This window comes from Vicia villosa, unplaced genomic scaffold (genome assembly GCF_029867415.1).
Source record: "Vicia villosa cultivar HV-30 ecotype Madison, WI unplaced genomic scaffold, Vvil1.0 ctg.000010F_1_1, whole genome shotgun sequence".
Classification (NCBI taxonomy): domain Eukaryota; kingdom Viridiplantae; phylum Streptophyta; class Magnoliopsida; order Fabales; family Fabaceae; genus Vicia; species Vicia villosa.
Genome location: NW_026704940.1, coordinates 2113735 through 2127500, shown reverse-complemented (window position 1 = coordinate 2127500; position 13766 = coordinate 2113735). Strand labels below are relative to the sequence as shown.

General features: G+C 31.6%; 1 protein-coding gene across 1 annotated transcript in view; it reads right to left on the bottom strand.

Moving 5' to 3' along the window:
• LOC131621660 (protein FAR1-RELATED SEQUENCE 5-like) overlaps positions 1-956 on the bottom strand; it is a 2259-nt gene extending 1303 nt beyond the window's left edge. The window contains exon 1 of the mRNA XM_058892687.1: positions 1-956. This exon is cut by the window's left edge and continues 1303 nt beyond it. Coding sequence (XP_058748670.1) covers positions 1-956 — 956 coding nt within the window.
• Between the last annotated feature and the right edge of the window lie 12810 nt (positions 957-13766).

The window sequence follows — 13766 nt, the reverse complement described above, 5'->3', positions numbered from 1 at the left end:
AATGCCTCAAACAACCACACAAATGATTCATATTTTTCATCAGCTAACAATGCAGCCCCAAAGGTTATACTTTGACGATGATGATTTACGCCAGTAAATGGAGCGAAAATCATGGAATACTTGTTTGTACTATATGTTGTGTCGAATGAAATTACATCTCCAAACAAAGAGTAATTTTTTCGACAAATTCCATCAGCCCAAAACACGTATTTTAGCTTCCCTTCATTATCAGCCTCATAATCATAGAAAAATGAGTGGTTCATCTCACGTTTTCTTCTAAAATTATCAATAAACATATCTGCATCAGAGTCTTTGATCAATTCTTTTAAATTTCTTGAATAATTCTGAAAATCCCTTTGTGTACATCCTATATTTTCATAACTCCCAACCTGCTCCTTCATTATTTGATAAACTTTTGAAGTCCCCACATTAGCTCTATTGCAGGAAAACAATAAACTTTTATGAACACTATTCACACTCCTTGCTGATCTTAAGAATTGTTTCTTTCTAGGCGTGACTAGTCCATGTGAATGACCTTCATGAAATTTTGAGACTTCATATTTACCCTCAATAGTTCTCTTGAAAATAATTTTTGCTTTACATCCCTCTCGTGTCAGTTTTCTTTTTCTGCTTTTAGCCAAACTATTTTCAGCCATAAGCAACTCAGGAATCACTTTCTTTTTTTCTACTTTAAAACCTTCTTTTGAGCAAAGAAAATATTTCCACTTGACACCAATTTTATCTTTTGTTTCAGTCGAACTACGTACACTAAAACCAACTGCATGTGCATAATTTTTATAAAATACTCCCCCTTCTACTAAAGTATCAAATACCTTGCCAATCACAGGTTTGAGTTCATCAGCACATACAGGAATCCATTCCTCCAATGTGTGTTCTTGATCATTGACGTCTTTTAACGGTGAGGCTAAATCAACATCACTATCATTCATCTCCATAAAAATATTCCTAATAAAAACAACAAAAAAACTATTGTAAATAACCTAGCAATTAAAAAAATAAAACAGTCTTCATGAATATAGTGTAAAGTGACTGAATGTCGTATGTAATTACTAGTATATATAAATTGACTAGTATTGTGAATTTCTAATTCATTTGCGAACATTTTTTGCTTGCAATTAATATTAAATTATGTGTTTGATCATGGATGTAAACAATGTTCAGGAGAGAATACCATAAAAGAAAAGTAGATATAGTATTCATGTGTTCTCATAAATCAATATTCATGGTGAATTAAAATATATTCTTCATAAGAGTTGTCTTTTAGTATTAGGTGAATGAGTAGTTTAATTAAAATATAGTATTCATTTCCTATGAATGAATAAAATATACTAGTAATGAGTAGTTCAATTAAAATATAGTATTAACTTATGAATGAATAAAATATACTAGTATGTAAAAATAGAAGAATCTAACAGATAGAAAATGTAGTACCTCTTAGACGAACAGTGCGAATGATCCAAAGATATTCTATGAATGTTGTACCTTACACATACACTGAAAGGAAAATGTAGTATACCTTACACGTACAGTGAAAGAATCAACACAGAGAAAGAAAATGAGAGAAAGTTGAATAGTGGGAACTACACGTAAAGCGTAACAGTTGGATGTGTGTTTCAACTTCTGTCTTGGAAATAGAATTGATTAATTAAATTCTGATCTCAACAATAGTCATTAATCTATTTTAGTTGAATGGCTGAGATTTATTCCTTTTATTCTCACATAAGAAATGTATTCTCATATGATATATTATATATATATATATATATATAAAATGAGAATGAGTAAGTTATATGAGAATGTGAGAATTTAATAACAATTATTGAATTTATATTTAATTTTTGAGTTTAAAAATATTTTTAAAATTTGATTAATAATTTATCTTTCTCCCTAATGACACATGATTTTGTAAAAATAACAATTAATATAAACCTTTCATTTTTAAATTTGATGATCCTTATTCATTAATATAACTTATAAGCGATGGATTTTTGTTTTTGTATGTCTTGTTACAGACACGGGATGAAACTTCGTTTTGGGAATCTCTCGTGACTCTGTCTAATGAGACGACAACTAACAACTAGCTAACTAGTAGCATATATATACATGTAACGTTGACAGAAAGGAACAAAACCTCGACTATTTCTCATCTGGCTGATGTCTTCATGGATTTTATTATGTTCCTGAGTCAGAGATTCCCCGCACAATAAGGCTAAATTGTTGTCACTATAGCATAGGATATATATACATAGCTATTTTTTGGCTACTGAGATTATCTGTTCCCAGCCCTTATATATCAGAATAATAGAAGCTCTATATTATTATATATAAACATATTTCAGTTTTATCTTATGGTTATTTAATTATGATAGATTATTAAAAGTTTAACCATGATATTTATTTAATATTTTTCTTAAAAGATATATCAATATCTACCATCCTTTAATCTTCAGAAATCAGTTTTACTTCATTATTTTGATTGAAGAAAATATGAAATATTGTACTTTTAGTGATGAAACGAAAATGAAAGAATATTGGACTTCATATGTCCCAATTATACATATATCCTCTAAAACACATAAATGATAAAACAAATCCTTGAATCTAATAGTTTAAAAATGTTTAAAAAAACAAAAAAACAAATACCACATATCAAATTATCAGAAGTTTTAAAAGAAAAATAAAAGATCCGGTATAATATTCATAGTTTTGAATTTTCTAATCTTTAGTAAAAATATTGGAGAAAAAAATTATAGTGACATGTCAAAATTTTCAGTAAGTCTTTTTATAGACAAAATTAGGGGTGAGTGAAACAAGATATATATATTATTAATATTTTAGGAAAAATATCTTATCCTTTCTTTTGGATCTCTCACCCACCATGCGAGTTGTTAAAATTGTTTCTCTGTTTTTCGTAGATGTATTTCGGAAGGATTTTTTTTTTAAATTTAGTTTTTTGCGTAGGTGCATCTACGTAAGCGTTAAAACATAGTGAAATTTGGAAAAATCTCAAATTAATTAATTTCATGAAATCTTCCGTAGCTACATCTACGGAAGATTTTGAAAATAGAGTATTCCGTTTATGTACCTACAAAACATTATGTTATATTTTCAAATCAACTATATTTCACTCCTAAACTTCAATTTTTTAAACAAAAATGGAACATCAAATTATAGTAAATCAAAGTAATTGGAAAAACTCAATTGCACACAACTTTGATTTACTATAATTTGATGTTCCATTTTATTTTGAATTCAGTTCTAATAACGAAGTATAAAACAAGAAAATAATAAAGAATAAGAAAAAAGAAGAACATAAGAATTGATTATAACTGCTATTCTTTTACTTTCTCTTAGAAAACAAGATTACAAGTTTACAAGAATAACAAATAACATCTCTCACCATAAATTAGGATTTGCAGTGCGCAATAATGAGAGACTAGTATGCTATTTATAATAAAACGTAACATTCTAACTAATGGGCTTTTTCCACAATGCCCATTACACAAGCTAACTTAACAAATTAGAGTTTAAACACTAAAATCTAATTTAACATGCTAACAACCCTAGCATCTTCGACACCTGCATGCTAGATCCATCTTCGACTACAACATGCACATTTCGACACCAGTTATCTTTCGACCATACTAGAGTTCGATCTAATATCTCACACATTTTTGATATAAAAATCGAGTTTTGGAGTGAAATGTAATTGATTTAGAATATAACAAAATATTCCGTAGGTATATCTACAGAACACTCTATTTCAAAACCTTCCGTAGATGTAGCTACAGAAGATTTCATGAACTTAATTAATTTGAGATTTTCCCAATTAATTTGGGATCTTTTCAAGTTCCACTATGTTTTAACGCTTTCGTCGATGCACCTACGGAAAAAATCATTTTTTTATAAAAAAAAGTTACTTTCGGAGATACATCTACGTAAGTAGAGGATATAAATGGAATTTCACCAAATAACTAAGAGATTCAAAGGGTAGATTGAGAAATTCTCTATTTTAATTATGTTGGCACTTCAATGAAACATCTAACCTCCAAAAATATTTTTAATATGAAAAAAATATGAAGGCATAGACCAAACCAAACAAATTATTAGTGAAAACTGAAAATGCTTAATTTACTTTTAAAACTTATTTCCTTAGCACTACTAAAAAAATATATTTAATTTCGGATGTGAAATGCATTTAATCTCAACTACAAAAGCGAAGTAACGACGGACGTCATAAAAAACTGTTACTTTATCTCTCGGTTATTAAAAAAATCAAAGAATAAAGTTATATGCACATGAGTTCGATCCTTAATATTTTTTTTATTATTTTAAAATTAGCGTCACATACCTCTCGATTTATGAGCAAAATTAAGGGAAAAGATAATTTTTTAAAAAATAAAATACTAATTACATTGTTTACAAAGAGTATTAATAAATTAATTTGTTTACAAACTACATTGTTTATACATAATATTACATTATTTACACAGAATATTAAAGTCAAAATTAATTTGTCAGTGAAGATTAGATGTTGGATCTTCGAATCATTGAATCTTGGGAATCAAATGCTGAATGCGAGTATATTCTCAATGGCTTTTACTTGAATTAATTTTTTTCTGATATAAAACAAAAAAATTAGATAAATAAAATATAAATATTCAAGTTATATGATTTTTTGCTCTAATAAATATTTAAGAACACAAACGTTAAATCCAAATAATTTCCTGCCATTGCAATCCAACATAGAGAACTTTTCCAAGCGTCTTTACGTTTCAAGCGCTTCATGTTTCATTATCAAATTTTGATATTCGATTATATGACTTTTATAAAGGATGTTTTTTATGTTTCACGCGGATCACTAATGGTAGTGTCTTGAGCGTTGATACTCGTTAAATGGACGACAAAGATTTGTTTAAGGACGGTGAATTTCCTCAATAAACACGCTTAAATATCTCCTCGGTTATGGCAAAAATTGAGGTAAAAAGGTTTTCTTAATTTCCACATACCCCTCGATTTCAGTTGAAAACTGAGATGAATAAGTTTTTTTTTTAATTACATTGTTTACATAGAATATTTAAATACATTGTTTACAACAAATTATGGTTTCATCATTGTCGATGTTATCCTTGAAGAACAATAAATCTTTGTTGTTATCCAGATTTTGTTGCATATCCTTTGTTTGAAGTTCAATGGATTGAATGCATCCAATTTCTGATAAGTTTTCTGTTCCAACCATAGAAAAATGTTTTTTCTGCACTTGCAATCCAAGTTTCTTTAAGTTCCAACCAGAGAACAATTCCAAGTTACTTTAAGAATGTAGATTTCATTATCTTAAGTAAATACTTTCACAAGAAAGAGAACAAGATATATAGTGGTGGATGTAGATAGTTTCTTGTGGATTGATGTATTGACAATATCTTAGGCGTTGTTCCTTTATGAATGTAGAGCATAAATGTGTTGTTGTAGTTGTATAACAAAACCACTCAGTCCTGTTTTAAAATCGAGGGAAAATGTATTTTCTTTTTTAATTAAAAAAATAAAATAAAATAAAATAAGGAAACCCCCTGGTTTTAGTAAAAAACCGAGGTAATACGTTTCAAGCAAAAAATGGTGAATGACAAAAAATTGAAAGTAACATGTCATGTTTTCATTTTTTTTTACCATTCACCATTATTTTTGTGCTTGCAATTTATAGCATGTTTAGGAATAAATTTTTCAATATTGTCAACCGAGGAAAGCAATGTTGTTTTCTTTGATTGATAACATAGGAAGGTTATTCCAAAAATATAACAACAACATCAACACTATTATGTGAGATAGATTGCAAGGGTAGAAAAAATATTTTGTTTAAGATAGAAGAACACAAAACATTGAAGATTTTTTATCTTACAATCCATCCCAAAGAATAATGCATAAGAGTTTGGACGGCTACATATAAGTTAAGATTAAGGTAAAATATATTTAACGAGTGGTTTCATAGTAAAATCTGATTATTTTATCCACTAGTTGTTACAAAAATCAAAGTGATAGATCATTTAATTTACATATAAAAAATAAATTAAAAAGAAAAGTTTCACTTATAAGAAAATAAAAACATAAAATACATTAACTGAGATTATTTAATTCACAGGTATTACGAAAACTGAAGGAATAAATCATTTAGTGTACAAATAAAAAATAAAATAAAAAGAAAAATACCTCAAAACGGATAGAATATATGTTATATTTATCTATGTTTTTTTTTTCATGTTACTAAATGCTATTGTTGGTGTACATAAGATTAGGGGAAGTTAGCACCTATTTTCAAACTAGAGAAGATGTCTGTGTCATTTTAACATATCTCGGAAGAGGTGAATGTAATTTGTTCAATTTATTTTTCATCATAAAAACGATAAATAACCGTATAAATATCAATTTCTTTTGATACCGTTTTATCACGGTCGTTTTTGCAATAGCATATTATTTTTTACTTTTTAAAACTTCAATTAAATGTGAATAACTATTTTAGCCTGAATTTAAACAAAGTTGATTCTCTCTTTTGACAGTCTAATCTTCAGCTAAACTCAACCTTGGTGATGGTGAGTTTCATTTCTTCCTCTAAACTCAACCGCCATGAATGGCTTTTTTTATAGCTGGGACCTTCTATTTAATTAAAGCATCGAGAATTTACACAACTCATTTAACATCTAACTTAGGTCATTCCCCTTGAAGAGGTGGAAGTGGGACCATTGCTATATATGCCATGCATGAACATATATTAATTGCAAGAGCAATGCTATACTTACACCTCAATTTTACACCAATACTTACACCAAGCACTATTCACCGTATTTATACGGTGAACAGTATTTTTTAAAATAAAATAATAATATTTATAAAAAATATTTTTTATTTTTAAAATTACGGACGACACTGTTCATATAAGGACGTGCATTAACCAACTTCATTACTGCATTAACCAAGTTTTTACACTGCATTAACCAAGTTTGATGACTGCTAAAAATTATTTTTAATACTTGGATGTTGCATTAACCAACTTCATTACTACATTAACCAAATTTTTACACTGCATTAACCAAATTTAATGACTACTGGAAAGTACTGTTCATGGGTGTAAGAATAGCATTACTCAAATTTGGTTAATGCAATGTAAAAACTTGGTTAATGCAGTAATGAAGTTGGTTAATGCAACATCCAGGTATTAAAATTGATTTTTAGCAGTCACCAAACTTGGTTAATGCAGTGTAAAAACTTGGTTAATGCAGTAATGAAGTTGGTTAATGCACGTCCTTACATGAACAGTGTCGTCCATAATTTTAAAAATAAAAAATATTTTTTATAAATATTATTATTTTATTTTAAAAAACACTGTTCACCGTATAAATACGGTGAACAGTGTTTGGTGTAAGTATTAGTGTAAGTTGGGGGTGTAAGTATAGCATTATTCTAATTGCAAAGAAGGAAAGTGTCAGAAAGGAGGTAATTTAGGTCATTTGCAGTAAATAAAGTTGTGTCGTTAAACTTCTTCAATCAATAATGGCTCGGCCTCATACCCTTTGGCTCATGAAAAAAAATAAGAAACTTAGAATATGACACATGTGTGGCTCTTTTGATGGAATCACCAACTAAGAATTCAGAAGATGTATTGAATGAGTGGAGCCACACTCGTACAAGGCCCTGTGGCATACCCTGACATTAACATGGAACTAGTATTCAGACATGTAGTTTTTAGGACAGTACGTTATGGTACAATAAGGTGATGTCGTTTTCTTCTACCGAGATATCCATCAATTCGCCTCAACTACACATTCGAAGAGTAATCATATTCAATGTTTTCTCTTCTTTGTTTTATTAAATAGTAGAAGTAATGGTAGAGCTAGTGTTGTACTATGTGCATGGATTGAAAATGAGATGGACGAAAATCATGGTGCTCAACGAAATTCATCTAGAGAATTGTAGTTGGACAAATTCAGAGAAGAAGTTTCATATTAAATTTACGGTGAGCCGTGGCCAATATTTCAAAATTGCTTAAAGGAGTAACTAATATTTTAAAAACTGGTTCGAACGAACTAGTTGAATCGGCCGAACTGAGAACTTGAGAAATGTTTTAAACTAGAATAAAAAATATATAGAGATCGAATGGAACACATTATGGTATGGTGGAGCGAGCTTTTGATGTGATACTGAAGTAGAAAATTAATTTGAAGTTGTGAATGAGAGCATATATGAAATTAGCGGTGTTTGCAAGTCGGTTTGGTTCGGTCTAAAATTCGTTATCCAAACCGATCAAAATATGTGGATTGGTTTGGAGTGACTTGTACATTTTAGCGATAACAGTCAAACTGAATCAAACTTAAAAACAACGAGTTAGTTTTGGTTGAATTCATCGGACACGAAAAACAATTGTGAAAATAAAATTTTAAAAAATAAATATTTTCATCAAATAATTTTCTATAATACTACGAAAATATTCATAATTAGACTAGCAAATTTTCTATAATACTATGAAAATATACATAATTAGACTAGCAAATTTTCTATAGTATATTAAAAATATGAAAAATATTTAACATAAAACTTTATGACTCTGCAATCTTTTGGTGTTTTAACAATGTCACCATCGCCTTTCGGGATAAAGGCCCTTTGGTAACTGCTACCCATCGATTTTTCTCGATTGATAGTAAATGTACATCTATGTTCTCTTTCCAATAAGCATACTCTCGTCTATAAAAATAGGTGCTCTATTATACACCAGAATGTATAGTGGTTCAGCTCTATCTTCCTCGCAGGAGCCTACTCCACTCTCCAATGGTTTGCCATTGAAAGTAGATCTTCCAATATGTTTTAACAAATATTACACAAGTTAATGGAATCACTAATCCACAAAAATATTGAGAAAATAAATCTCATATCTGGATCTTGACTTGTATACAACTTAATGTCAAACTCTTCTGCAAAATCTTTACTCGATTATCGCTTCTTGAATCTTCCCACCTTCACCAATTTACACCAAGTCTTTGTGTGTGGCAATCACCCTTGATCCCACCGATTTCTCGAGCGATGAGTTGTCCGAAGATTGAGAAAAACTCATATCCTGTCTGTAGGCTTCCACACAACACTATCAAGGTCAACATGGAGATAAGAACCTATTTCCATTCTCTAGAATTTGTCACTATCATTCATAACAACCACAATCTTGCAAGCTTCCTGAAAATCTTAACCAAACCTTCAAGAACGGTTAGTTTCAAGACACATCTTTCTCAGCAACTACAAATCTCCATGATCAAGATCTGAAATCAAAACTAGAGGTTGAAGACGAAATAAATTATGTTTCCAAGAGATTTTAAATTTTATAAAATGAGAGGTTATTGATTTCACAAAATCACAATGTAGATTATGAAATTTCTTTTTGAAAATATGGTGAACAAATCACCGCACCTACGGTTCATCCAATTGGGAGGAGAATCCATATATGTGTTGGAGATTATGCACAACAGTTGGTGAAAAATGGTTGTTAGATTTGAGTCAAGAGCTTTTGTTGATTTGAGTAAAACGAGCAAGTAGAGTGGAACAAGATCAACATAGAGAAAAGTGACTCATTTCCTATTATTCGATTCGTGTTGGACATTGCCAAAAGGAAGATGTGAAAAACTTTATGATTCGAGTCATGTACAAAGTTTGATTCAAATCAAATGAGGCAGTTGCTAACAACATATCTTTGATTCGAATCATGTACAACTTGTGATTCGGGTCATAGTGTTGCATGATTCGAATCATGTGTAAAATGTTATTCAAGTCACATACACCAAAATCTTCATGTTATCCTCTCTTTGATTTGATTCGAGTCATGGATTGTGAGTGACTCGAGTCATACACAACAAATCTATTTTTTTTTTCAAGTTTTTCAAAATATAACTTGAACCAACTTCAAATATGGTTCTTGTTCTATTAACTCAATAAACTTGACTAAAAACATAATGATCATACTCAAATACAAATAATTTAGTTTATGCATGCTAAAAATGAATGAATTGTAATTGTGAAAGAGACTCAATCACCATGATAAACGAAACGAAATCGACAAGACAAGTAACAAAAACGTATTGGGGTTCTCCCCTAAAAATATTAGAGACAGGAAAATTCAGTCGGGACCACTGAAAATGGCGCATGTTAGGCTTTATATAGTGTTTTGACGGTTAAAATTGTCATCGTGTGATATGGCACCTTGTGAAGGGGATTGTCCAATTACATCTGAAGATGGGTGATCATCTGAGGGCAAGGATCAAATGTGGGTCTCATGGTTTTGGGTACCCTGAGTCCCCAATGACTTGGTACACATGTTCTTATATTGAGACTCGTCATTATTAGACTTTCCTACCTTTGGACCCCCATGAAAACGTTATTATCCCTATAAACATGATCGAGAGTATAACTCGCCTAAAAAAATAAACTAAGTGAGACCCCTTGACCCAACAATCATCTCGCCTCTTCTGTAGAATCTACGATCTCGTCATTTAAATTGGTGGGAATCTCCTCAGTAGAAACTTTATCTAGTGGCTTTATCTCTGTATTTGTACTCACATTGCTTATACTTATTGTTCTAGCCCTCTTAAACTTTAAGCTTTTCATATAGCATTTTTTGACGACCTCTTGGTTTCCCAAGATAACACCTACCTGTCCATCAAGGAGCAAATACTTCATGCACAAATAAAAGGTGGATAGGGCAAATCCTAACTAGTTACATGCAAGTTGACTTATGATCATATTATATAATGAGAGTGCATCAATGACCAAATATGTTACCTTGACCTGCCTGGCTTTTACCCCTTCTCCAAAGGTAGTCTTCAATGTTATATAGCCCTTTCACTTTTACCGATTCGCTTGAGAAACCCAGAAATGATCCTTCGAATGGCTTTAGATCCTCCACATTCAGACGAAGCCTCTCAAATGCATCCCCATAAAGGATATATGTGGAGCTCCCCAAGTTGATCAACACTCTTTTAAACTCCTAATCGTTGCATGGAACACTGATAACCATGGGTTTATTGTTGTGAAGGTGAATTTCAGCGACTTCCTTCTCATAAAAGATGATCTTTTCCTCTAGAGCATTTGCCTTCCAGAGAGTTAATGTGCGACCCATCAACAGTCGGGACCCAGAGAGCTTGCTCCTTATGGGAGGAACTGGAAATATTGCACTCAGCGAATCCTCCCACGACGATGTTGAAGGTATGGTGAATGGATCAGTCCGTGCATCATTTAACTAGATCTTACATTTCTTGGATCTAGGACTGTCTAATGAATCTCGCATATGCGAATTTAATTCCCCCTGTCCTCTAGTGAGGATGCCCTTGATATATTTCTTCAGATGACCTTCTTGGATGAGACACTATATCTCCTATTTAAGTTAGTAACAATCATCTGTTTAATGTCCCTTGACCTAATAGAATTTTCTCCAATTGTGAGGATCAGCTCCCATGACATTCGTATTTTGAGGTGGCAGATGGGGGGATATTATGCATATGTAGAACCTCTCACCATATTTGTTTATGGCACGCATTCAAAGGATGACACTTTTGGTGGACTTTTCATTTAGCTTGAACGTTTTTTTGTCTCTCAAGGGCGATGTGTAGTAGTTCCCTTGCGAGTTGTCTGCGCTTGGAGTGTGCTCCATTGCATCACCATATTTATTCTCGGCGTTACTTTCCTCTCTCTTGATATAATATTATGATCATGTAACTAATTCAGCTAAGGACACTGTTGTTCTTTTGACGAGAGACTCGTTGAAGTGTCTTGCCATGAGACCGTTATGAAATGCTCCTACGAACACTTCTTTGTTTGGATATATTACCTTGATTATTACTTTTATTGAATAGGGCAAGGTAATTTCTCGACGACTCTAATGGGTTGTGACGTATATTGCACAGACTAGTGGCAGTCAGCTTCCCGTGCTTGCTTGCGACAAATTGGTGGACTGGCTTCTTCACGAAGTATTGATAGTTGGTAATGGAGAACATAGGGAGACCCACATATCATCTAAAAACCGTGTCCCTATTGGTGTCGGACAAGAGCTTGCACTTCATGAAGTCAGATGCCCTAACGATGTCCATCTGAGTGTTGATGGAGGCCACATGCCCATACGGGTCATTACGTCATTTCCTTATTGACGTTACTGAATATGAAGAATGTTATGTTTCGAGGTTTGGTTCTGGCAACGAAGGCCATCCATAGTGACACACATCTTTGGTATGACACTTTCCTCGCCGTCAGATTCTTCGATGGCCGGAGTAGTTGTCTTCTTGTTCACCATGATGTGGGATGAGCGCAAAACAATACTTTGGTTGAATGTTGTGAGGGTGACCCAAGTCAGTTTTACCGGGGTCCCACGGTGGACGCTAATTTTATTCGCTAAAAGTACAAATACTTGATAACTCTTATTGGATAAGAGCATTCAAAGACTTTAGAATTGTTATGGTATCGAGAGCTACCTGATGTGAGGTGAAAACCTACAATATCTGTGGACTTCTCTGTGTTATTGATTATCTCCCGGGTATTATAATACTAATCTATTTATAGTCCCAAGGATTTGAAATCAGGTCTTTCTATAATTTAGGAACCACTCCAGACATGAGTGATTGATTTCCTGCAATCTAGAAAATGAGGTTGAATTCCATAATACCTTATGCAACGTTCTTTGACCTCGTACACATTCCACACATATTTGCACATTATGAGAGAAGATGTTAAGGATTAATACGATACATCTGAATAAAGGATATTCAAACTGAAAGGAGGACACTCGAAATAATGAAAGGGCAAAATGGGAAGGACGGGGCTACACGTGTAACTTTTGCCTGCCCTCCAAACCGTTTTTATTTATACCTCTACAATTTTTTATAATTATCATTAAAAATATAAATTAAAGTAAAATAAATGTTTAAGTATAATAGAAAAATAATATTAATAATTTATTAATGTTACATGGTTTATAATTTAAGAGTTTTTCTTTTAAAAAAATACAGTAGCATATAGTAAAACAGAGAGAATATATAATTAACTTAGGTCTTTTAGGATTCTATGATGACCCTCACGACTCTCTTGCCTCTTCTATTTGGCATTGGGTTGCTAGGTTATGTCCTAAAGTCGTAATTATTAAACAAATTTTTTCACCAGCTCAATTTTATACTCAGCAGTCAGCACTTTGATTTTGAGTTTTGAGTAACCTTAAGGTTAACATTCTCTATAAATTATTAGTCCAAACTAAAATTAAATGCATTGAGTGGACCAAACTAACTACAGTATTTAAAGGCGTGGACCGTCATCAATGTTTAAATGGATCATTTATACTCATTTGTCCGTCTTTCCTTTTCACATGAAAAGTATAAGAAACACTACTTCTATCCTAAATTATATTACCTTCATCTCTAAATATACTATTTCCCCTAAAAAAAATCATGAAAATTAATAAAATTAGTTAAAATAATAAATTTAAATAATAATTTTTTTAAGAGTGAATACTCATTTTGATTCCTCACAAAAATTGCAAAATTCAAATTAATTCTCCGCAAAAAAAGACACGATTTAATCTCTTACAAAATTTAACCGGATCATATTAGTCTCTCATAATATTTTCTTCAAACGGGCTTACCATTAAGCCACATCCCACACATTTACCACTAAGTCAATGTACATTAGTGACAAATATTTCTCAAGATTTATAGTAATATTAAACAATTCTAAATTTA